The following is a 27,058-nucleotide window of genomic DNA, read 5'->3' as shown; positions in this document are numbered from 1 at the left end:
TTCCTGGAGCTATTGGGTGACATTTCCCTGCAACAATCCTAGAATCTTAAACTGTGGTGTCGGTTTCACTTAGGATTCCAAATGGGAAGTGACTTTTCCTGGCAAACGCAGTTTAAAGTGTTTCTTTCAGTGTCATGCTGTACAGAAAAATACTATCCCACAGAGAAAATTAGTCACAAAAACAGAAGGAAAAAAATACAACATGAATGCAGACCCAGGGCACTAAAGTCAGAGAGACAGAACCACAGCCTCACACAACCATTGCTCACATTGTGTAGAGCATTCCTGGAAGGAAACAAAGTCTTCAACAGAAACCTGCTGCACCACTCTTAGCAAACTCCTTTGTTTGGCCTTGGGCCACTTTACTTGTGTATTGTTTTGTAGAAGATTTTCCAGGTAATGCTTAGATTTTTCATGCTCCCCCCGTTCATTGGATTGGGCTTCAGGGGCTCTTTCTGGTGTGTGTCTGATTCAAATTGTATTTTAGGAATACTTAGAATTGAGGAAGAATAGGATGTTAAGCTACTGAGCGCAAAGCCTCTTTACTAACTTCCAATAATATCTGAACTCATGTCTAAGGAACATAGAAGCATCTTTCAGTTCCTAGTCTCATTTTCCCACCATTCAAATGTTCCTTAGGGAGAATAGAGCTCCTATGCAAGTCTCAGGAATTGCTCTAGAGAAAACCATCTTTCTTCAAATTTGAGAAACTTATCCCAGACCAACCTTCATTCCCCAAATTTTGTTTAAATTAAAAATAGGCAACTAGAGGGGGTCAGCTAGTTGATGTTCCATAGACTCTTTCCTTGAAGCAGGGATAAAGATCTTTGATTTATTTTTTAATTGTTTCTGTCATTTAAGGGTGCATCAGAGACCCTGTTGTAATGTTAAGTTATATCACTATTGAGGAGCCCATAAGGCTGGGACTGATACAAGGATCATCATGAAGAGCAGCTATTGAGAGCTACTGACAACTTCTTAGAGGTGTGGCTGAAAGCAACTAGCAAGAATAAGAGACAAAATCTTGCATTGAGGGAAGTCACCTGTGAGGGCGGCAGCTAGATGTTGAGGCTTGGGAGACCTTATTGTTCTAAGATACCTGGCCTTGTCTTCCAAACAAAAATCATCCTTGACATGCAGAAAAACTACTGATTTCTCAACAGATTTATAATGGAACAGATACAATGATGTGACCTAGAGCAATTTCTTTAACCTCATACAGAATCAAATTCCCCATCTGAACATAAATGTATTTACCTCATAGGTTTATTGTGAAACTTAAAATATATAATTTACCTTGCATAATGCTTGGCATATAGTAAGCATCAAATATACATTAGTTATTAATATTGTTATTTTCATAAGCAAACTTAGTAGGGGTAAAAGCTCAGAAACACTGGGTAGGAGCTTGAGCTAGCCATAGAGACCTTGAATTGTAACCTGGCCTTCAAATTCCTCATCAGAAGGGTGGGAGCAGGAATAAGAGCGTTACACTTGGCACAAGTCCAAACTGCATGACTGCACAAACACTGTAACTGCTCTGTATTCAGACACATTTGAAAGGATTTTTCCAGCATAAATTTCTAAATGTGCTGCTTGTTTTGTAATTCAATCTAGGGCAGCAGCAGCAGTGCTATCATTATTTACATTTCTACCTTTTGGTCTTGGATCCAAGATATTTGCAGCAGTATGAATTGGCTCATAAGAAAATTCTTCTCTTTTCTTCAAAAAAGTTTCATGTTACTTTCTTTTATACCTGTAAGCAAGTAATTATTAATAATCTTTTACATTGATTTGTTTCTGAGACATTTGGTCAGAAATAATTTGCAGAAATAAATTAATTCAGACACTGTAACTAATTTAACATTAATTTTTTCCTATTTATTTGATTTTTAGAAATTATTCCAGTAGAGGAGAACCTCATTAGCAACATATTAACTTTCTAATATTGTTAATACAATTTTTTCATTTTAATGAACAAAAGGCAATAAAAAGACCTTGTAAACAATTAGAAAATCATCTTGCCCTCAATTAAATTTTCTATTCTCCAAGATTTAAATCTTCAACAGTAACCTAAATAGCTGTTAACCCTCTATTTATGAATGTAAAGGGGAGAAAACATTTTGTTTATGTCAAGTCTTAAGATTGTTTCAATAGTGACCAGTTCCTTTTCACTCTTTCCTTTATCTTGGTTGTGTTTGAGTCGTAAGTTCTCGGACATTAATAACTGCACATTCTGGAAGGACTTTCTTTAAATCTTTTATTGTCTCCTCTTGGCTCCAAACTGTGGATCTGGGACCACGTACAACTCCAAGTAAACTTTCAGCCTTCAAATGACCTCAGGATTACATCCTTCCTGAAGTATTACAGAATTTTTCTCTAAATTAAAGGAGAATCACAGGACGTCACACTTAATGACTCCTGATTCAAAGTTAATTTTCCTTCCTTTGATGCCTAAATCTACTTCAGCACCTAATTATATAATTCTGCTTTGGAAGGGACCCTAGAGCTTAATCTAATTTTCAACTAACTGCAGGATTCATTATTAGAGAACCAATGATAGTTTGTAAATCAGTCTTTGAGCATTTACCTAATAAAAATATTCCATCAGTAGTTAGAAATGTATTTCTTAAAATGAGCTAAGACCCACCTCCTTAAAACTTCCTTTGAGCAAAGGTTCATGGCCCCACATAAGAAGAGATTTTCCTATTTTCATTTAAAGTATCATCTTATTAAATTATCTCTAAATGGATCAAATATAGCATATTTTAACAGGAAGTATTCCTAGTGGTTCTATCTCCATTAATACATACTGCAATATATTGCCCACTCTTTTAAGCTACCAACCCTGATGCAGTATCCCAAATATCAGTGCCAAAACCAGAAGTGCATTCTCCTATTACATTAGTAATAATTGTACAGTATGGTGGCAGGAAATGCACTTTCAGTTCACTGGCTATAGCTATTAAACTATGCGGAAATGACTGCCTGGAAGGCAGCCAGGTCCCTTAGCTTTAAGGCCAGCTCTGAGGAAGACAAAGGTAATACAAGAAGGGAAACTATGCCACCTGACCAAAAGCATTATTGAGACACTCTAGAGCAGTGCTTCTCAACTCTTTGTGGTGAAGGAACTTTTTTTTTTTTTTAATTTCCAATCGGCCATGTACTTTTGTAAAATAGAAAATGATGCACTTGGATAAACCAGCAATGTGAAATGCTCTAAAAATTTCTAAATACTTACCATTTGTATGCTTGATCAGTATAATTATATACTTTCATGATTTATATACTTATTATACTTATCTCATAAGGGACTGGTAACAGTTTTGGAACTGGTGTGTGGAACACATGCTGGATAGCACTGCTCCAGAAAGGGAGAAAGGGTGAGAATTACATTTGTCATCCTTTTCTTTTAGTATGGTTCAAGTGACATGCTAGAAAGGAACTATTCCTGCTGCTGGTAAGTACCAGAGATGTGTGTATGTTAAATATAAGATTGGTGGCCATGCTTAACAAGATAGTAAACACTTGGCTATAAAGATAGTATCAATGAAAACAATTGCCATTTATAAACCATGTTTAAAGTAGTTTAATGATGAAATCTTGGTTAATCATATGAATATGGGGAAAAGTATGTTTGCCCAGAAGTAGGTTGTATCAAAAAGCATTTTCTCACAGTTACGTAATTACCAAGAATAGAGTTTAGGGAGTGACACTGCCAAGCAGGCAAAAGAGAAGACTTCCAAAAGAGTAATTTTGCCAGTAGAAACCTGGTCAGAGGTAGTAAGGAGAGAAGGGGAATTGACAATAGGATGATAGGTGGTATATTTCATTAAAGAAATGAGGAATAGTTACATGAATTCTTCCTCTATCAATGATGTTTGCTCCAGGATGAAGACTTCTAAAGGAATGATTGTGACACTGAAGGCTATCATATTGGGAATCAGGGCCAAAGAACAGGGCAATACCTCATGGAATGTCTGACTACTACATGGAATCAGAAGACAAGCTAACCATCCACCATGAAGGGGAAATACTGGCTTTTCTCTCTTCCCATGTACAATAAACCAGAGATATGGCAATCAGATTCTGCATTAATTGCCAAGGGAACAAGGATTTTTCACATGTACAGAAAATATGAATTCCAGCTAAAAACACTTTTTAATCTAGGTCTTCATATGTAAATATAAACAGGCAACTGAGAATCATCAAATTGAGTGAAAACCAAAAACATTAGAGCCACCAGACTCAACCAACACAATAACTAATGTTTAAAGAAATAGTATGTGTAGAAAACAGAAGTGAACTACAAATATAGATAAATAGGATTTAGAGAAAGATTTTTCACACTCAGTCACACAATGCCCAATACATCATTAAATACCTTGGATCCATATAATAAAAATAAGCTTTTACAAAAAAGAAAGTAAACAGAGTTCTTAGCTATAAGCAATATAATCCACTTGGGCTTGTCTAAAACTAAACAAATATCTAATGAGTGGTAACTATGTGTTGGTTATTCTTTTAGGCACTGGGAATACAGCAGTGAGTAAAATAGACATTCCCTGTCCTTAAAGAGCTTATATTCCAGTCAGAGGCTAGAGATTATAAGGAAATAAACATATAATTCAGGTAGTAATGGCAAGCAGAGTAAGGGAGACAGCAAGTGACAGAGTGTGTGTAAGTGTGTCTGTGTATGCATGTATGTATTATAGATAAAGTGGTAAGAGAAGGCCTCTCTGATAAAGTAACATTTGAACTAGGAATCAAAGGAAGTGATGAGGTGAATCAAGAGCAAGAGAAAAAATATTCTGAGCAAAAGGAACACAAAATAAAAAAGATTTGAGGTGGAAGTATCTGGGGGTTTTGACTAATAGCAAGGACACCAGTTTGGCTTCAGTGGGCTGTGTGAGAAAGAGTGATAGAAATTTAGGTGAGGGCAATAAGAATAGGCCAAATTATATAGGACCTTGTAGACTATTGTATTTTGGCTTTCACTATGAGATATATGAAAAGCCATTGTAGAATTATGAGGAAAAGACTGTGATAATTTGACTTACACTTTAACAGTATAACTCTAGTAGCTATATAGATAATAGGCTAGAGGTGGCAAGGGTAAAAGCAGGGACATCAGTTAGCAGGCTATTACAATGATATAGGAATGTGATGATTGTGGCTTGGATCAGGGTATTAGCAGTGGGGATGGGGATATATGGTCAGACCCTGGATATATATTTTTTAATATGGACAGTATTTCCTGATGGATTGAATTTGGAGTGTGAGAGAAGGACAGAATGACTCCAAGATTTTTTCCTGGGGAACTAGAATAACTAAGGTACTCTTTATTATAATGGAGAAAATTATAGGAGAATCAGTTAATTTTTGTTGGAGAATGAAGAGCTATAGTTTTGGACATGGTAACTAGGAGATGTATATTAAACATTCAATTGGAGATTTTGAATACCCAGTGGGATACATTATTCTGGAGTTCAGGGAAGGGATCGAGTCTATAGATATTAATTTGAGAGTTCTCTCTATATAGAAGGCATTTAAAGTCATGAGACTGCATGAGGTCAGCTAAGGAATGAATGTAGATAAAGAATAGAAGAGGACCAAGGATTGAGTCTTACATTACTTCAGTATTTTGCAGTTGGGAATTAAAATATCACCAGAATACATATACACCATAGAATACTACACAGTCATAAAAAAGAGTGAAATCATGTCCTTTGCAACAACATGGATGCAGCCTAGAGGCCATTATCCCAAGCGAACTAATGCAGGAACAGAAAACCAAATACTATATGTTCTCACTTATAAGTGGGAGCTAAACATTGGGTACACATGAACATAAAGATGGCAACAATAGGCACTAGGCACAGGGAAGGGAGGAGTGCAAGGGTTGAAAAACTAACTATTGGGTACTATGCTCACTACCTGGGTGACGGGATCAGTTGTACCCCAAACCTCAGCATCACACAATATACTCATGTAACAAACCTGCACATATACCCTCTGAACCTAAAAGTTGAAATCATTTTAAAAAAATAATTTACAAATATCACCAGAGGAAATTGAGATGAAATAAATAGTGAGACAGGAGAAGTATGAAGAGGCTACCTGAAAGCCAAGTAAAGAAAGTGTTTCAAGAAGGAGAGAATAATCAACCATGTAAATGATACCAACAGGTTAAGTAAGATGCAGACTGGTAATTAACCTTTGAATTTAGCAATATGGAGATCAATGGTAATGTCAACAAGGGTAGCTTGTAAAACAATGTCATCAGTTAAGAGTGAGAATGGAGTACTCGATATGGGAGGTTTAAGGAGAGAGTAGATGGTATAAAATAGACAGCTAGTGGGTTATAAAAATGTCACAGCATTGCCAAGCTCTAAAAGCTCACTTGAAGTTAATGGTCATGAATTTAAAGAGCCTAATATTAAATGAATAACAAACCAGTTAACATGGAAACAGAAAAGGTGGAAAGTTGGATTTAGGCATGTTTGGATTTTTTCAGAGGTGACTATGATGAACTGAAAGAAGGGAAAAGAAGTTAATGGTATATGCTTGGAAGTGTAATTGTAATGATGGACCATGAAATCTAAAGTGAGGTAAGAAGTGAAAACATGCATAGAGTGGATGGCAGTAAAAAGTAATAGAGGTCAATGGATTTGAGGTCCCAGTAGGTTCAAGAAAATGTTGGAATTGGTGCATTAGAAGGAGTGAGCAGAAAAGACAGGAAAAGATGGCTTGAAAAGGGGATGCTGAAATTGAGATTGTGTAAGTAGTATAGCTATTTATTAAAGGAAGGCTGGCAAACCAAGCTTGAGGTTCAGCTTCCAGAAATAATGTCCAGGACTATTGCCACAGCACTGCCCTGATAAGAAAAACTGTTGCTCCTGCAGTTAAATGCCAAGAAATTGACTTTACTGCAACAGCTACTGCTGCCAGCACTGATGCCACTACTTTATTAAGAACTTGACCTTGCAATCTCTGCCATCCCCCAAAGTCAAGTCCCTTTGCTGCTATCTATTCTAACAATGGAAACCATACAGTTCTACCTTCTGCATGGCTTCAATTCTGAATCAAAGTCTCATGTGAGGGTGAACATAGGTCATATTGCTACATTGTAGTTTCAACACAGAAGTTTGAGTTTTGACTTCCACACTTAAGAGGTAAATATTATAATGTAAGAATTTTTTCCAAATATAGAAAGGCTATACATGATATGTTGGTCAGACACAAATATGACAAATGTTTACTATATCGATTTTTTAAATTAAAAATGCAATTGCCAGGCCGGGCACGGTGGCTCACGCCTGTGATCCCAGCACTTTGGGAGGCCGAGGCGGGCGGATCACGAGGTCAGGAGATCGAGACCATCCTGGCTAACACAGTGAAACCCCGTCTCTACTAAAAAAATACGAAAACCAGCCGGGCGAGGTGGCGGGCGCCTGTAGTCCCAGCTACTCGGGAGGCTGAGGCAGGAGAATGGCGTAAACCCGGGAGGCGGAGCTTGCAGTGAGCTGAGATCCGGCCACTGCACTCCAGCCCGGGCGACAGAGCGAGACTCCGTCTCAAAAAAAAAAAAAAAAACACAATTGCCAAAAAAATTTTCCCCTTACTAAAGGGTAACTAGTGGTATGTACACAACTAAAAACAGAATTACTTAGTTGAAGATTGGACATAGTGATTCTACCAGGTTGCAACATAAAAAAAAAGGAAATTGTATGAAAAAAAGTAAGAGACAGATATTTATGAGAATCCCAATATCTATTTAATGAGAGTTGGAAAGAAAAGGAAAATAAGAGAAGGGAAATAAAATAAAATAAAATAAAATAAAGGAAAGGAAAAGGAAAGGAGGGGATGAAGAAATCAAATAATGGACTAAAGTTTCCTGAAATTGAAAAAGGACTTAAGTCTTCAGATTGATAGAGCCCAGCAAGTCTCAAGTAGCAATAATCGAAAGACTGACATATGCCTAGACAGATTCTGGTAAAAATTTTAAACTCTAAATTCAAAGTGAATATCCTCTTCCAAGCACCTTGGTGTAGCACATAAGCTACACATCCCTATGGGGTAGCTCTACTGGATCGCTAACTCACCTGTTCACCAAAATTAACAAAACATCTTATTTTTAGCCTTTGGGCATCTGCATTTTCTTGGCTTGTTGGAGAGAGTGTTCCTAAGGGATTCCCTTTTTAAAAGTTGGGGGCATGAAGAGGAAAGTGCCAGAGGGAGATAGTGAAAGAAGGAGGAGAAACCAAAGAGGCCAGGGAGAGGAAAGTAGGTGACTGGAGAGAGAGAGTATAACAAGAATAAAGTTCATGAAGGTAGGATGGTTGGGAGAAACCTTGTAATACAGAGCTAAGAGCTGTATTGAAGTTTAACAGAAAAGAAACTCTTGTTTGGCTATATTTAGTACTGGGTAGGATGTCAGTTCTGAAAATAAACTGCTCCCAGAACTGAAAGCAGTCCTCTGCACTGTTGTCACCTGCAGCATGCTGGCCTTCCTTATAGAGGAGAGTGGAACATGGTCATATCAGCTACCTCAGAGTTTCTGACATTCACAAGGACTTGCCCCACTTTATCTCTTTGTCCCATTCCTAAGTTTTGAAACTTCTGATTAATGAGAAAATAAGTTACACAGCTGAGAAAATTGAAGTATATGTTGGTGTATATGTGGAGCAGGGAAGTATCCTGCTAAGTTAATACCAGAATCTAAATACCATGTAGCCAGATGCTTGATGCAATATTCACCACATCCATGGTACACATCTGGCATACCACTGTAGACATAGGGACCTCGTCAGAAGTATGACAGGCCATATATAAAGATATATTTGAAGCATCTGATAAGTGTCATAGAGGTAAGTTCTCTTTGGAGATGTCATGCTTGTGTGACTTAGGGAACTCACATAGGGCATGCAGACAGGCACAGGGTAGGATACATTAGGAAAAGACAGAGAATTCATTATTTGAGCCATCAAAAACAGAATGCATGTGGAGGAGGATGGAAATGAGAAAGTTTTCCTTTTCCAATAGGAATAATTATAATTGTATTCATAAGTAAATGCCATCTACTGCTCCTTTATGAGACAAAGAGACTTACAGGTACATTTAGATATACACACACACAAATACAAACAACATATATTGTGTTGGGAAAATATAGGTGATGCCTTTCACTGAATGAGAAAAGAAAAAGTAGAAAATGGGTATTTTGATGGAACAAAATATAACCAGAATTTTAACTTCTAACTTGAATTCGTCACTTCCACTGTTACCACTCTCTCATCTAGACAGTTGCAGTAGCTCCCTAATTGTTTTCCTGCTTCCAACATAAACCCCTCTTCTGAATATATATTCTACAGGGCAGCCAGAGAGATCTTTTTAAAATCATAAGTCATATTCATCATTCCTCTGCACAAAACCCTACAATATCTTCTCAGCCCACCCTGAGTAAAATGCAAAATATTAACATGGTCTGCAAGACTCCACGTGATAAAACGCTCTGCTACCTCTCTGTTCCATTTGCTACCAATCTTCCCTCACCCTTTCCACTCTAGGCATAGGCATGCTGATCTCTTTGCTCCTCCTAGAACACATCAAGCACATTCTGACCTCAGGAATTTGCATTTACTGTTTCCTTTCTATGGGAAAAGCCTTCCCCATATAGCTGGATGGCTTGCTCCCTCACTGTGACACTCATCTCAATGTCACTTAGTGAGAAAGACTTTTCATAACCATCATATATAAAATAATGAGTACAGCTGCTTGATAGGTAGTTGGATATGTGGGTCTAGAGTTCAACTAGAGGTCTGAGCCAGAGTATATAGCTTGATAAAGTTCCTATGTAATTCTGATGTGCAGCCCTGCCTGAGAATCACACTCCAAAAAGAAGCACGCACTTCCACCAAATTTAGTAGTAATCTCCAATTGCTAAATCCAGTAGATACTTTATATATCTCATATGACCACTCTGTTGGAATTAATAGTTAATCATTCTTAACTTCAAATATTCTACTTCCTTGGCTTCCAGGTACCACACACATGATTCTCCTGCCAGCTATCTTCCTGTTCCTTCTCAGTATATTTTATGGGCTTTTTTCCTGCCAACTCCTTAAATATAGGTGCTCTCCAAGGTTTCAACCTCTACCTTTCTATCACTCTAACATTTTACACTCTCTCTAGCTAGGGTCATCCATTCACATGGCTTAAATATGTACCCTACTGATGTCCATATTTCTATTCCTGATCCAAATCCTCTTCTAAGCTCAGAACCCATGTATAATATTACCTATATTACCATCTAGACATTATATGGGCACCTGAAACCCAATGTACCCAAAGCTTTCTTATATTTCCTCCATATCTCAGTTAATGGAACTACTAACACCCCACACAAGTCATTAAATCTTGTTTATTCTGCCTTCTACCAATCATCAACTTTTCTTCATCCACACAGTCCCTACAATGATTCAGTCCACAGTCATCTCTGACTTGATTTATTGACAGATTCTATAGCAGTTTATATGTTATATAACTGTATTTCTCTTCAGTATTAGGCCATTTTGGCTAGCCCATCATTATTTAACCCCTCTGCTCTTCTGTCCTTTTGTTTTAGCAGACTGTGAGTAATAAGAGGATAAAACTATTCATTTATACATTCAACCAATATGTATTGATAACCTACTACATGGCATACTGTGTCACATTCATTTCTGTATCTCACATATCAAGTATATTGCCTTACCTTAAGTATGTACTGCATATATGTTTGTTTTATATTCAAACTTACTGTGTCACAGATAAGGAAAATAGGGCCTAGAGATGAAGAATGACTTGCCAAAGCCACACAGCAGGTAGGTCCAGTTTTCTCTACATAAAACCACTTTGTCCCTCCCTCACACACTTCCATTATTGGTAATATTGCTCCTAAACTATTTGTCAGCTTCTGTGACAAGAAAATAGTTATCTCCACCCCCATAGGCTTTTCAGTTAAGAATCTATGTTCCCTTGGCATTGCTTACAATTCTGGTGTCACCACTGCTGAATCAGGATGTCCACAGATCAGCTTTTTATCTGGCACTTCTAAAGAGCTCCTGCTGACTTCAATAGAATATGGATAGAGCTGGCCTCCTATAGGAACTTTCAGGCTCTCAAATGGATTTGGGATGTGTCCTGGGAGAAAGAGAATGAGGAAAGACTTTCAAATTTTGTGTGGAAGCCTGTGTTTTATAAAACAAAACAAGAGAAAATGAGTTATAAGAGAGAATTGGTTGGATTAATGGATGAAGTTCCTGATAATGACTACTTTTAACACTATATTGGACTGTCACATAAAGTTGGTTCTTTATGTCTATTTCCACTTGCTACAATTTAGTAAAATCCTAAATAAGTTCAGTACATTCTAGGAATATAAATAAATCATGCAATGTGTAACCTTCTAGAGAAAATTTCTGCTTCTAATTTGCTCAAGCGGAGTGTAGGGGACCCTCTTAGAATGGTTTAGAAATATGTCATTTTGACATCTTTATATCTTTGTGCATGCCATTTCTCTGCTGTCAATGGACCTTATTAATTCTTTTGTTTCTTTTTTTGAGTCTTACTCTGTCACCCAGGTTGGAGCACAGTGGCACAATCTCACTGCAGTCTCTGCCTACCGAGTAGCTGGGATTACAGGCGCCCACCACCACGCCTGGCTAATTTGTGTATTTTTAGTAGAGACTGGGTTTCGCCATGTTGGCCAGGCTGGTCTCTTCGCCAGGTTGGCCAGGCTGGTCTCAAACTCCTAACCTCAAGTGATCCACCCACCTCAACCTCCCAAAATGCTGGGATTACAGGCATGAACCACCACACCTGGCCAAATTTATATTTAAATATCACTTTTTCTTGTAAGCATTTTATAACCTCCTCAATACTGGATTAGGTATACTTCCTCTCTGCTCCTTTCCAAAATACTTGTCACCTTTTATTACATTTGTCTATTGGCTAGCTTTCCTACTAAATTATGAGATTTGACATTTTACCCCACCACCAAAACCATTTTCAATAAGTCACCAATAGCCCTTTGGGGCTAAAAAAATTTGAATACTTTAAATTACTTATCCTAATTTCTCTTCACCATTAGCCCATTTTGACTACCCCGTCTTTATTGAAACTCTCTCTACTCTTCTGTGACAATGTGCTATCCTGATTCCTTTCTAACATCTGCTTACTCCTTCTCTTCTTTCTTCACTGATTCCTCTTATTTTAATTTCAACTTTCATTTTAGATTCAAGGGGTACTTGTGCAGGTTTGATACATTGGCATATTGCGTGATGCTGAGGTTTGGGGTATGATTGATCCTGTCACCTAGGTAGTGAGCGTAGTGCCCAATAGGTAGTTTTTCAGCCCTTGTCCTCCTATCTGTCTCCTCTCTTTTGGAGTCCCTAGTGTCTATTGTTCCCATCTTTCTGTCCACCAAATGTTTATCTCCCACTTATAAGTGAGAACATGAGGTATATGGTTCTGTGTTACTGATTTAATTTGCTCAGGATAATGGCTTCCAGCTGCATCCATGTTGCTTCAAAAAAAAAAAAAAAAAAAACAGATTTTGTTCTTTTTCATGGCTGCATAGTATTCCATGGTGTATATGTGCCTTATTTTATTTATCTAGTCTACCACTAATGGGCACCTAGGTTGATTCCATGTCTTTGCTATTGTGAATAGTACTGTGATGAACAGGCACATGCATGTGTCTTTTTGGTAGAACAATTTATTTCCCTTTGGTTATATACTCAATAGTGGGATTGCTGGGTCGAATGGTAGTTCTATTTTAAGCTTTTTGAGAAATCTCCAAAGTGCTTTCCACAGTGGTTGAACTAATTTACATTCTGAACAACAGTGCATAAGTGTTCCCTTTTCTCTGTAGCCTTGCCAGCACCTATTTTTTTTTTTTTAATAGTAGCCATTCTGACTGGTGTGAGATGGTATCTCATTGTGGTTTTGATTTGCATTCTTCTGATGATTAGTGATATGGAGCATTTTTTCATATGTTTGTTGGCTATATGATTCTTCTTTATCCTTTTGTTCTCTACTGTTCCACATGGTAACACAGTCCTTTTCATTCTCCCTTTCCTCTACCTCAGCAATTTCATCCATTTTCAAAACTCCAATGATCTCTTTCATGTTAACAAGCCTTAAAGTTCCTCAAGTTCCTTTCCTATCTTATCACTCAAATTCTAGTACCATATCTCTAACTTTGTACCAAATATTCCTACTTGAAAATGTCTCATCTTTACCTCAAATTCAACACTTCTGAAGAATAACTCAAAGATCTCATTATCTTCCCTATTTATGGTATAGTGAAAGGAAAACTAGACCAAGTGTCAGGAGACTTGGATTCTACTCCTGGCTCTGCCACTAACTTGGTATTTCCTGGTTTTTCTCAACAAGAGTTTATCTTATGAAAATCACAGTAAGCAGTACCTTGAAGGGGTCATATACAAATCTTCAAGGAACTAATTATAGTTGGAAAGATAAGACATATACATAAGTTACTACAGTACAAATTAGAAAGTGATAAATACCATAAGAGAAGTATAACTACATTGTCATGAGAGTTCAGAGGTATTTCTGGATGATGAGACAATGAATTATATTGTAGAGAAAATAGTATTTGATGTAGTCTTTGGACTATTTGGAGGCAGAAACAATAATACCTGATTCAGTTATGAGTGGAGGCTAACAGAGAGAAAGGTTAAATAGATGCTAAAGTTTCAAACTTGTGTAACTAAAGCATTTGTGATGTCATCTCAAATAAAAGAGAAATCAGGATAAGCAGGTAGCTTGTGGTTTTGAATACAATTTTATAATTGAGGTTGGTCTCACACCAGTCAGAATGGCTATTATTAAGAAGTCAAAAATCAACAGATGTTAGCAAGGCTGCAGATAAAAGAGTATACTTATACACTGTCGGTGGGAATATAAATATTAATTAGTTCAACCACTGTAGAAAGCAGTTTGGAGGTTTCTGAAAAAAAACTTAAAACAGAACCACCATTCAACCCAGCAATCCTATTACTGGGTATATATCCAAAGGAAAATAAATCATTCTACCAGAAAGACACATGCACTCATATGTTCTTTGTAGCACTATTCACAATGGCAAAGACATGGAATCAATCAACCTGGGTGCCCATCAGCAATGGATTGGATAAAGAAAATATGGTACACCATGGACTACTATGCAACCAAAAAAAAAAAAAAAAAAAAAAAAAGAACAAAATCATGTTCTTTGCTGTAATATGGATGCAACTGGAGGCCATTTTCCTAAGTGAAATAATATAGGAACAACAAAAAAACCCTCATGTTCTCACTTATAAGTGGGAGCTTAACATTGGGTACTCATGGACACAAAGATTGCAACAGCAGACACTGGGAACTGCTAGAGGAGGGAGGGAGGGAAAGGATAAAGGGTTGAAAAACTATTGGATAGCCTGCTTACTACCTGGGTGACAGGATTAATCATACCCCAACCAAAGTTCTTTACAACCCTAATATCGTATATTTATTCCTTTAAACTGACTCTCCCTTCCAACTTCTCCAATGGCAATGGTATCATTGCCATTACCATATTCAACTGAAAACATCTCATCCTTACTTCCCATTCTCACTGTCAATTCTCTAACCAGGGCCCTTATCATTTTCTGTTTAGATTACTCCAAAATACCCCAATTTGGCTGACCTGACTCTAGTATATCCCCACTTCTATATATCATGCCCAGTGTATCTTTCTTAAATGTGGCTTATTTTCATACTTTATTCCTTTGTTCTAAAATGTATTTCTAATTCCCAGAGCAGTAAGTCTAAATTGCCTGTCATTCGAGTTATTCTCCAACATTATATATTCCAATCCTCTCTTCAATATACCTCTTACATAAGACAGTCTGAATGTTTCACTCTTCGCAGACTCCATGCACATTGCTACCACTCCAGCTTTCCACATGTACCCTTCATGTGAATTATATATGGTTATTCATTTTCTGCCCAGATCTCAATTCCTCTTTGAATCCTTACCTATCTAATTTATTGCAACATTTGTAACTCCTTCATCACTTTCACCCATGCCCTAGTCTCTTTTTCAGTATGCTCTGTTAGATATACTCTCCCTTCTTTCAATATGTTTTTGAGTTAACTCTCATATCAGAAATGATCTGAACAACCAGTTACTACAAAGCGTGGAAAGATGTATTTTACTCGTTACAAAATCATGACTCAGAGATTTCTAAAACAGACTTAGTAAAGAAGATATTTCCAAGGCAGGGTGACTTTTCTGGTGTCCTTCAAGGTTACTTATTTATTTATTGAAAATCAATGGCTTTCAGAAATAGATGTGTTGATCTGTGCTGAGACAACATATCCAAATTCAACTGGAATTGAATTAATGTCAGCAAGGTGCCTTAAAAAGAGAAAGAAGGCATTGGATTGGGAAACAGGAGACTTGTGTTCACTTCTAGGCCCAACACTGTCACTTACTAGGTGCATGATCTTGGACAACTCAGTGAATCTGTCAAAATATGTTTTCTGAAGAGCACACCATTAACTAAGGAGCTAAGAAAACAAATTTTCTGAAGTGCACTGCTACAAGAATGTAACAAGTTTGTAAAAGAAGTTGTCAGGCAATACATAGCGAGCTTTGTAATGTCTCACCATCAAATTTCTGTATATAATTGTACTATAGTGATAGCCTATCAAAAATCATGGAACTTCAATTTGTCTTTTAAAAACAAAACAGCTTAAAGAACAAATAAAGATATTCATGTAGATTTCCAAAAACTGGTTATCCATTCATTCAATAAGTATTAATTTACTGATCAGTATGCTAGGCCTTGGGGATGTGCAGTGAAGACAAATATAATAAATATTATATCTGCCCTCAAAGAGATCACTGTCTAAATTGGGAGACAGACAATTATAGTAAAGGGTGATAAGTTCTGCAATGGTGGTAAGCACAAAGGGGGCCTCTGGAGCACAAAGAAGAGGACAAATCTGTTCTAAACTAGTCTTTTGAACAGAGAGTTGATTAGGCAAGGCTTTTCTTGCAATAAGTGACTGCTAAGCCTATAGAATATCCAGGAATATTATCTTAGTCTTACTGGGCTACTGTAACAAAACACCTTTGACTAGATAACTTATAAACAACAGAAAGGTATTTCTTACAGTTGTAAAGGCTGGGAAGTCCAAGATTAAGGTGTTACCAGTGTCTGGGGGAGTCGCTGTGTCCTCACGTGATGGAAGTGGCAAGGCAGGTGTTTGGGGCCTCTTTTATAAGAGAACTAATCCCATTCATGAGGGCTCCATGTACATTATTTAATCACCTCCCAAAGGCCCCACCTCCTAATATTATCATATTGGTGGAGAGGTTTCAACATAGGAATTTTGGAGAGACACAAATATTCAGACCATAGCATTTACCAAATAATTTTAAAAAGGTAGAACAAAAATCCCTGAAGGGATTTGCAGATGGTTTGATACTGTGGTATAGTGGTTAAAAGTACAAGCTCTGGAGTGTCAGCCTGAGTTAAAATCCTAGATCTGCAAATTGTAAATTAACTTGGACAAGTTACTTGAGGTCTTTGGACCTTGATTTCTCATTTTAAAAATCAGTACAATTCATAAATGTACCTCATAGGTTTGTTGTGAGAATTAAATAGGTTAAAACATGTAAAATTCATAGAACAGCACCTGGCAAAGAGTAAACATGTCACCCTGCACACTTGAATGTCAATTCCAGGAGTGCAGGAAATCTAACTGTTGAATTACTAGCCTTTAGTAAGTGGCCCATAGCAGGCTGAATGAATGAATGATTATCAATTTAACTTTTTTTTGTCATGGGTATAATCCTAAGAGGTAAGAAGGTTGAATAATCCCAATTGTTTTCATTGTTGCCTTAATATAGGCCCACAGAGTAAAGGAGGGAAAGCAATTAGGCAAGCCAGCTATTCTACTTTGAAGTTAGACTTTAAAAAATAAAAGGGCTTCAAATTGAAATCATCTCTTGCCTCTCCTATGGGTTACATTAGAGCAAGAACAATTTCTTAACATTCATAGCTACTATTCATGGGGTGCTTGCTATATGCCAGAGAGGTGAATTGAATTGCCTAAAGTGAGGTAGCTCCCAGGTTGAGGAGCAAAAATTTGAACCCTGATCTGTTTGACCTGAATCTGGTTAGTACAGTGCTTGACACATAGTTAATGTGCAATAAATATTTGTTGAATAAGTGGGTGAATAAATATATCAGCAAGTATATTTTCTTCTGTAGATGAACCTACAGTTTAGCTTTAAGGGTTTTCATGATCTTGATAAGCTCAAGCCAATGTTAAGAGTAAGGAAAAGGTATGAGCCACAAAAGAGAATTTACGTAGGAAAATCTCTTGACTAGAAATTCCAAATGGGAAAAGAGAGTTGGATTTATTTTGAAGTTACACACACACACATACACAGGCATGCACGCACACACACACACACATACATACATACATGTCATCACAACTGTTTGGAGCACCTTAAACACATACATACACACAGGAGCATGCAGACCCACACCACAACTGTACTTTTTTAAATCAAATACTTTCTTTTGTCTTCTTAACACATCTGAGAGAGGGTAAATGACAGAGTGTCAGAGTTAGAAAGGACGTTAGCAATTACCTAATCAGATCTCCTCATGTTAATGTAAAAATTGACACTCTAGAGGGGAAGTAAATTGCTAAGGTCACACAAAGAGTCAGAATAAGATTAAGAATCTCAGTTTCCTGACTCACAGTTTGTTTTACTCTGAACTGTCACCATTTACCATCTCAATTTTATAGATGAGGTAACCAAAGCATCCTAAGAATGTTGATGGCCAAGCTCCTGCCACTTGTCCGTTGAAATAGGACTTAAAATCAGATCTCCTTTATTTTAAATATAAAGCTTGCTGTCATCCAACTGCTTCTGTCTGGATGCCCAGAAGAAAGATCCTTTCCTATTGAATTAAACAGTGGACTGAGGGTAATTTACAGAAAGCTTTGTCCTTGGCTTTAAGAGAAAATGTCCAAGGCTGCTTTATTTTCAGTCCCAGGGAGGCTCCATGAAGGCAGGAATGCTGTCTGTCTTCCTTATTGAATCCACAACACCTAGCACAAAGGAAGGCAGTTAATAAATATTTGTTGTTGAATGCATGCCATGCTAAAGGGAAAGTAGGTTGGGTAATGGTTTCCCAGTGGCAATGGATGGACAATCATTAGGGCTGGAAAAAGTGGGAACAGATGAGGAAAAGAGGTGGGAGGAACCCTTAAACAAAGGAGAAGCTCTTTCTCTTCATCTTATTGAAGCTGCAATCACTGCGCACAGGCTGAGTAGATTGGTAGAAATGTGATTGGCAAAGATATTTAAATGAGATCTCCTTAAAATTGTTACTCTCCACCCCACCCCCACGTTCCTTTACATTTTGTTTCAGTCATTACCCAGGGACCGGATACAGAGATTCCTATGGGGAGTTTTAATGGGTCGATTCAATTTCATCTGGATGACGCCACTTAGCCAAGCATTAAGAGCTACAGCTCCGGGAAAGCAAACGACACCGGGGCGGGGGCGGGGGGGAGAGAAAGAAATTATAACAAGGAGCAATAAATCCCTTCTTTCCCATCCTCTGCTATAACCCATTCACAAGACCTCGAGAAATCATCTACATTCACAAAACAGCCAGCTAGCTAAGCTGAACACACTGCAACCTCACTCCCCGCCCCCACTGCAGATTATATACCAACACACCCTGAGCCATATAAATAATCACACACTGGCGGTATCTATTGCTCCGTTGAGATACCCTGTGTCTACAACTGCAGTTTCTGCTGCTTCGGTTCATCTGTCAGATTGGAGGAGAGGGAGGCCGAGGTGGAGGCGGAGGCGAAGGCAAAAGAGAAGGAGGGGGAGGAGGTAAAGGAGGAAGAAGGGGAGGAGGGAAAAGGGAGGGCAAGAGGAGGGGAAGGAAAATACTGGAGGAGGAGGGGGAAAAGAAACAGGAGGAGGAGGAGAAGGGGGAGGAGAAAGAGGCGGAGGAGGAGGAGAAAGAGGAGGAGGTGAACAACTTACCCTGCTGAGCTTTCTTTGGGGAATACGTGCATCAAGATTTAGATCTGCCTGTAAAATCTATACAAAGCCACTACAGGTTTGACTCTCCCCTCCCCCTTTTTTTTGTTTTTGTTTTGTTTTGTTTCGTTTTATTTTCTGTTTTCTCTGCTGTGTCAAAGAACAAGACAGAACTATCTCTGTCTGCCAGTGAAAGAGTTTTCATTCAGACTTTGGAAGAGAGGTGGAGAAACCTAAAGACTGAGGAGAAGAGATCCTTTGAGCCAGATGGGGCATTAGTTCTTCTGCTTTTCTCAGCATGGATAAGCCCTTTCCTCAAGGTAAGCCATAGAAATTAGCTCTTTAAAAACCCAGAATTCTTTCTATGCAATGCACAGATTGCCATTCATTCCAGCCATCCTGTGCTGTCTCTGTGTGTGCGTGTGTGTACGCGCGCTTGCGCGCGCGCGCAAGCGCGTGGATAAAATAAAATGAAAACCCTTTAAATGATATTTAAATAAACCAGCTCTTGCAGAAAACTATCCATATTAGAAATGTGTAAATCAAAATAGAACTTCAAAATAATATTTTTGTAGCCGAATGCCAATTTAATTTCTAGCCTGTTAGCCTTTAAATGCATTGTGGTACTTGCCTAAACCCTTCAAAACGCAGCCTAACCACCCAAGCTGAGGACAGAGAGAGAGCCCGTGCTAAGGCCAGTCTGGCTGCCCAGCGGGCATCCTGTCAGCATGGGGCTAGCCTGCTATTGGCTCACAAGTCTGGGCTGTGCATCGTTCAGATTTCATCACATCACCTTGCCCTGGGTAGACATGGCGCAAGCTGACACGGCATAACCCCCCACTTACATTGAGTCACAGCAGTGATTTAGAAATCTCTGGATCCGTGCCTGGGTACGTGTGCACATGTCGCTGTGTGGCATATGGAAATGTTGTCAAAAGTGAGAACCTGTGAGCACGTCTACTTAGCCAATAGGCATTTGATACGACCTAGGGCAATGGTTTACTGCACACTCACTTCCATGAAGCTAACTAATTGTAATTATCATTCACCTCTGCATGCTGCAAACCAAGTTGGATGAACAGAAAACAGACCTTGAACTCTTAAGCAGAAACTCTATTTTGAAATGGAAACTATTGTTGATTTTCTGGGAATATTAAAACCTCACTATATCATGATGTGTTATCACATGAATTTGGATATACCAGGTGTTAAATCTTGTTTCCAAAAAGTCGACTGCATTCATAAATACAAGTAAGGCACAGGCTAGCATTTTATCCACAATGAAATACTGGTCTTGCTCTCCTTGCCTCTAAATAAACAAAAGATCATCAAGAATGTTACTATAACATTCTATATATTTGTCTCTTTGTGTTCTGTTCTTAGGTCTTTCTAGCTGTGAAACAGTCTAGATAGTGATCTGAGTGACTTATATTTGAAGATATTTTTTAAGAGTTGAGGAGTTGAGTAGTGAGGAAGTAAAGAACCAAAAGGAAAGGAGACTAATTCTTCCTTAAAGACTTGAAACAGAGAAATGCAACCAACAAACCCAACATAAAATTTAGAGCATCTGGACAAGAAAGGCCTTTAAAAACCCTCCTTTTATTTTGCAGATGAAGAAACAGGACCAGAACAGAGGTCATTTGCCTACAGACACACAGCAAAGTAGAGCTAGCATTAGGACTAGAACTTAAATTTCTTGTGTCATGTAAAAGGATTTTAGTTTTTTAAAAAAATTCCTGCTTCTTAAATGAACAACCAGCTTCTTCTTAGACTTTTCCTCAGGATTAGAAGTATGTGAATTCATTTGGTATTACAACTTTTCCCTGTATCATTCATCACTAAAAGACCTATATCTTTTAAAATTCAAGGTCTTAAAACTGCAAGACTCCCTGGTTTGAAATAAACTGCTATGAGTCTTAATGAAACCATTAAAGTAATGAATAGGACTAGGGTAGCAAAGTGACAAGTTAAGAGTTAAATGTGGTGAGAACCTGGCAGCTCCAACAAGATGTATGCGGTAGGAGGGAGGCCCAGTCAGTGGCAGAGAGGTTAGTAATGTAAACTATATACAACTTGGTATTTGTAAGGGGGGAGTGCTTTGATAGAGATGCAAATGCTTTTGCACAGAGAGGGATTTTTAGAGAGCAGACTTTGGAACAGTAGAACTAAGAAAACATATAAAGCCAAAGCAGAAATTCCCCCTATGTTTGCTTTTAGTTATTCTGAGAAGGAGTGTATATAACAGCAGAGCATAGAAAAAAGCAACACACCTAAGAGCCGTTACACAGTAAGGTACAAAACAGCATTGAACCCATGGGAGTGGGAGAAAACAAGAGCCAGGATCTCCTCTTCCCCACTCTTCTTTGAAATCAACATTGAGTCATACTGTATCAGAAAGGATTTACCATAGAAATCAGAACTGTCTTAAGGTGTTAGCATAGAAGGGCTTTCGATAGGAAAGTTTTCAACTTTATTCTCAACATGGCAGATTTTAGGTTCCAGGGAGAAAATACATTTTCTTTCATTAACAAACATTAGCATTTCTTGAATGGGCTTAGCTTTCTAGTCCCTAAATTGGCATAAGAAAAGAAAATTTTTTTAGGTTGAACATGGCAAATTCAGGGCTACAGAAAAACTGTTTAGAAAGCTATGAGCACCTGGCCAGAGAGACTGTGATGGGAGTGGGTTTACAATGCATCATTCATTACTGCAGAGGCACTACGTGACAAAAATCACTAGATCCCGTCAATGTGCAGCCAAGACCTGTAATCACCTTTGCTCTTATTTAATAATATGTGATGTGTACATTCTCTCTCTCTCTCTCTCTCATTCGATAGAATATGGAATTGGCCAACTGCACAGTCAGTTTCTTAACTGTTGCTGCTCACAATGAATGGCTCTTTAGTGGGTGGATTTCTAAATCATAAACATTCATGTAGTGGTAGTTTTTCATCTAGCCTATGTGCTACAGCAGTGTCTTGCCTGTTCCTTTCTCAACATATTTTTCTCTCTTACCTTCCTGTACAGTATCTATTTCAGTTCATCCTGTTAGCCAGACAGATTCAGCACATCCTGAATGGCAACCAATTTATTGTCATTCAATCCTTAAATCCTACTCAACATTCTGATTTTATTCAGGTCCTACTGTCCACTTATTGCAGGTCTCCCACATTAGATCCCAGAGTCCATTTGAATAAAAGATTCTACAGAGCAGGAAGAAACCTTCTAAGTTCATCCTGTCAGTCCCCTTACTTATAGGCAAGACAGTACATCATTATTTCAGACTGATGCCCACAGCTTCCTTTAATCATCCAACCAAGCATCTCAATTTATCAATCTTGCAGAAATATAATCAATATTGAAATACAACTTTTCAACCTAAACACCATGTACCCTTCTGCTCCCCTTTGAACATAATTCTCATTATTGTTTCTGAGTCATTTATATTGTGACCCAGATTCCTCCCAGATTAGCTTTCAACCTTTTGGGCATGTCCCTGAGGTACCTAGTGACATCCCTAGAATCCTGTCTTTGGAATCTCACCTGTTTATCTCCTGTAACTTTAAGACCTTGTATACCTTCCTTTAAATTATTGCTTCCTGGAATTTTCAATATGTTTTGAATCTAGTTTCTTTTGGGAAATCAATTAGTCTAAACTGCATTCAGCATGTATATTATTGTTCTTACAGTACAAAGGACTTGCAGGGCTCTACGTATTCTTTAGCTGATCAATGGGACATAAATCTATTGCTCATAAATTTGTCAAAAGACTCTTCCCAGTCCCAAGTTCCTACATCTACATACCCTCCAAGCCAAATGAACAATGTGTCCTTTTTTATTTGGGTGTCTGCATGAAAGCTGCCAGTTCCTTTCCAATGCTGAGACTATGAATCTATAAAGATAAAGCAAAGGTAGAGGTGGCAGGTTGCATGAGCCTTTGAGTGCAAGTAAATAAAGGAAACATACATTTTGCTTTTGAATACCCAAATAAATAAGGGCACATTGCCCACCTTACCCTCAAGGACTTGAAGATGTAGAAGATATGAATGAAAAGAAATAGTTTAGAAAATTGTATAGTTATAGAAAGAAATACAGACCATAATGGCTCAAGGTCCTTCAAGATCACCTTGTTCACTTCACATATCCTTCAGTTTAACATAGATAGTGAAACTGAGGTCCAAAGAAAGCAAGTGATTTGACAAAAGTGACATAAATATTTGAGTCTGAGAGTTTCCATAATATTTATTTGCATTCTCTTATGATGCATTTATTTAACACCAAAACAACTAGTTAAAACGTGAAATTTTTGTCAGACTGGTTCTTTGATGTGATATGCCAAAAAAGGTTATTTTTAACCAAATTAAATCTTTTCAAATAATGAACAGATGTAAATTCAGCTAATCAGGTTTGCATGAGGATATAGCCTCAAAAGTCAACTGAGTCTGGTCATATTATTAGCCACTGAGTCCTTGTTTTTCCTGTTACTGAGCTTTGGGCCCATTTCAGTGTCGTGTTTGCTTGCTTACGGAAACCTAATCAAGCACCATCCTCTCTCACTTGTTCATTTCTATTACTCATTCAAGCTATCCATCACATACAGTAGTGTGAGTAATTGATCTATTTTGAGGAGGCCTGAAATCTCATGGATCTCAAATATATACTTTATTCATGCTAGTGTTTTGCTAGGTCCTAATGCCTCCAGGATATTTCCTGGATTTGTGTTTAGGTTTCCTCATTTACACCTTTTTGGCTCTTCAGTCTTCTAAGTGGTGTGATACAGCAGTCTACTATTTGTACAATATTTTCCCCATGGTCATCATCATCAGTTCTAGGCGTGGTAAAATCCTTCAGGGAATGACCAACCACCTCTTCCTGACTATGGTACAAAGGAAATACAAGCATATGCTTTCTAGATATTCAACTTAGCTTAAAGATGGTATAAGAATGTCACTGTCCTTTAAGAAGGTCAGTTTATTGTGTAAGGTAGTGATACAGAAAAGAAGTCCAAGCAGATTCTGCTTGGTAAATCCCATCAATATGGAGTTGACTTGGGATAGTAATAGGTATAATTATAGATGATTTTTGAAATAATTCAGGACTTGTCTTCTATAGTTCCTTGATCCCCAGTATTACTCCCACGTGTACAAAAGCTTGATTCTAGAGCCTCCATTCCATTTAAAAAGAATCACTTCCTTAGTAAGTTAAAGCAGCCAGTAAGGTGAGGAGAACTGCAAGATGATTAGTCTTGGCTTCCTTATACTTTTGGGAAGCCTTTTTTTTTCTACTACACTGCAGACAGCTTAATTCCTACCCTCTGTGTGTTTGCTGTATCTCTGCCTTTATTCTCCTTGCTTGCCTGTATTCACTGAATCAAGTAATGTCCTTTCTTATCTGTGTATTACTGCTTATCATAAATTCACACTGAAAAGATAATTTTGATTGGTTATATATATATATATATATATATATATGAGCAATTTCTCATGGGAGACTTTTGAGGCTTTCTCTTTTCCTTCAGCATTGCTTCAGAAAATAGCCTTTGCATGTAATACGAGGTGCCATTTGTATTAGAATTCTGATACCCAAGGCTTGGATGTCTCTGCTAGCAAATACCTGAATGAGCTAGCTGCTCCTATGAAACTAGGCATTTGATGGAATACAAAAAGAATCAACTACCTGATCTTTGTTCTCAAACTTCTTTATAGTCTGGATGGGATGATCAGATTAGCCTATAAAGAAGTAAGTGAGGTTAATTACAGAATAAATGTGTAGCATGAAGATTACTGTAAAGCAATTGAAGGTAGCGGTGGTGATAGGGCCTGAGCTTTGTTGGTTTCTTGCAAAGTACTTATGCCTGTGTGTTCTCATTTACTGTTTTTATGCCTTCTCTCCTAGGATTTTCTCATGTGCCCTGAGATCCATGTAACTACAAGGGCTCCTCTTTATCACCATAAGTGCCACCCTGGCTTAAAACCACTCAGAGCTTAAAAATCAAGGCAAAATGGATGCTGCGGTGACAGATGATTTTCAACAAATTCTGCCTATTGAACAGCTGCGCTCTACTCATGCTAGCAATGACTATGTGGAACGGCCTCCAGCCCCCTGTAAACAGGCCCTCTCAAGCCCTTCCCTTACTGTGCAAACCCACAAGTCTGATTGGTCTCTGGCTACCATGCCTACTTCTCTCCCCCGCAGTCTCAGCCAGTGCCATCAACTACAGCCCTTGCCTCAGCATCTGAGCCAATCTAGCATTGCCAGCTCAATGTCTCATAGCACCACTGCCTCTGATCAAAGGCTCTTGGCCAGCATTACACCCTCACCTTCAGGCCAATCCATCATCCGAACCCAGCCTGGAGCAGGGGTCCACCCAAAGGCTGATGGTGCTCTGAAGGGAGAAGCTGAGCAATCTGCAGGGCACCCTAGTGAGCACCTCTTCATCTGTGAGGAGTGTGGGCGCTGCAAGTGTGTCCCCTGCACAGCAGCTCGCCCTCTCCCCTCCTGCTGGCTGTGCAACCAGCGTTGCCTTTGCTCTGCTGAGAGCCTCCTCGATTATGGCACTTGTCTCTGCTGTGTCAAGGGCCTCTTCTACCACTGCTCCACTGATGATGAAGACAACTGTGCTGATGAGCCCTGCTCTTGTGGGCCTAGTTCTTGCTTCATCCGCTGGGCAGCCATGAGCCTCATCTCCCTCTTCCTACCCTGCCTGTGCTGCTACCTGCCTACCCGTGGATGCCTCCATCTGTGCCAACGGGGCTACGATAGCCTCCGGCGACCAGGCTGCCGCTGCAAGAGGCACACCAACACTGTGTGCAGAAAGATCTCTTCTGGTAGTGCACCCTTCCCCAAGGCCCAGGAAAAGTCTGTATGACCTTCCAACAAGGTGGATCCAGAGCTTTTCTCCTTCTAGCCCCCATCAGTAATGCATAGGCCTCATCTTTGGAGAGGGGAAGGAGTGATAAACTAGCCAAAGTTAGGGCCTCTCCTCTTTTGTTCCTGCAGTGTCAGGGGAATGACCAAGTACATCCTGGTGCAGGATGCCTTGTTCTTTCTCACAGTATCTATCCCACTCCTCTTCAGTCTTTACACCCTGCCAGCTCAGCCCTTATGGCTGTCGTGGCAAATTCAGGTGATATATGGGTATGAGGTTTGAACACTGAGGACTGACAGGGCCAGCAACGTGGAGGTTTAGGGGCTCCCCAGTGTAATACCTCTCGATGCAGGCTCTGATCGTCACTCTGTTTTCTGCTGTGCCTTTGGAAGCTTTCTGCTAAGATGGTTTTCACAGGTACATGTGGAACAGCGTTCAACCTTCCAGGGAATATGACCCCTTCTCCCTGTTACTGCCCTTCTTTATTCCTCTCTCCTCTTTCATTATTCTGTTCTGTATTCTTTTCACCTTCATTCTCACCCTCTCTACTTTTACTTTTTCTCTTTCTTCCTCCCTTTCTCCTTCTCCCCTCCTTCTTTTTCAGACTGATCCTTTCTCTGCCTGATCTGTATTTGTCTCTCTCTACCTTCCCTCTTTCTCTAACATGTCCAAAAGTGCTGTTTTTCCATAGATGTTTCCTTAGACGCCAAACTTTGCTATGCTATAGTATTTACTAATTTTTATTAAGGGAAATGGATTACTGTAATGAACTGATCACTAGCAATAGTCTGTATCCCGATGTGTGTATGTGCTCACAATCACTCTCACCTGTTTGTGAGCACATGCGGCAAAGTTATCTTACATTTCCAGGTTTAACTAGTTGGAGTTTTTCTCCCTTTCTCAATAATCAACTTATAGTACTGACAGATTCCACTAGCATGCTGAGTAGGACAGTAAATCAGGATGCTCATAACTTTGTATGTCTGACCCAAGTGCCAAAGGCAGACGTGCTTTATAGCTAAATGAACAAAGCAAAGGATACAGAGGTATGTTCTCTCTTAGAAGCTAAC

The 27,058-nt window shown here is 38.7% G+C and overlaps 1 protein-coding gene across 1 annotated transcript in view; it reads left to right on the top strand.

Moving 5' to 3' along the window:
- The window catches only part of SPRY3 (sprouty RTK signaling antagonist 3), a 98,961-nt gene extending 72,717 nt beyond the window's left edge, over nucleotides 1-26,244 (top strand). The window contains exons 2-3 of the mRNA XM_023193624.3: nucleotides 19,282-19,440; nucleotides 25,016-26,244. Coding sequence (XP_023049392.1) covers nucleotides 25,122-25,988 — 867 coding nt within the window. The 5' untranslated portion in view covers nucleotides 19,282-19,440; nucleotides 25,016-25,121 and the 3' untranslated portion in view covers nucleotides 25,989-26,244. The remainder of the gene's footprint in view (nucleotides 1-19,281; nucleotides 19,441-25,015) is intronic.
- Nucleotides 26,245-27,058: the final 814 nt, after the last annotated feature.

This window comes from Piliocolobus tephrosceles, chromosome 12 (genome assembly GCF_002776525.5).
Source record: "Piliocolobus tephrosceles isolate RC106 chromosome 12, ASM277652v3, whole genome shotgun sequence".
Classification (NCBI taxonomy): domain Eukaryota; kingdom Metazoa; phylum Chordata; class Mammalia; order Primates; family Cercopithecidae; genus Piliocolobus; species Piliocolobus tephrosceles.
This window is presented reverse-complemented; position numbering and strand designations above follow the sequence as displayed.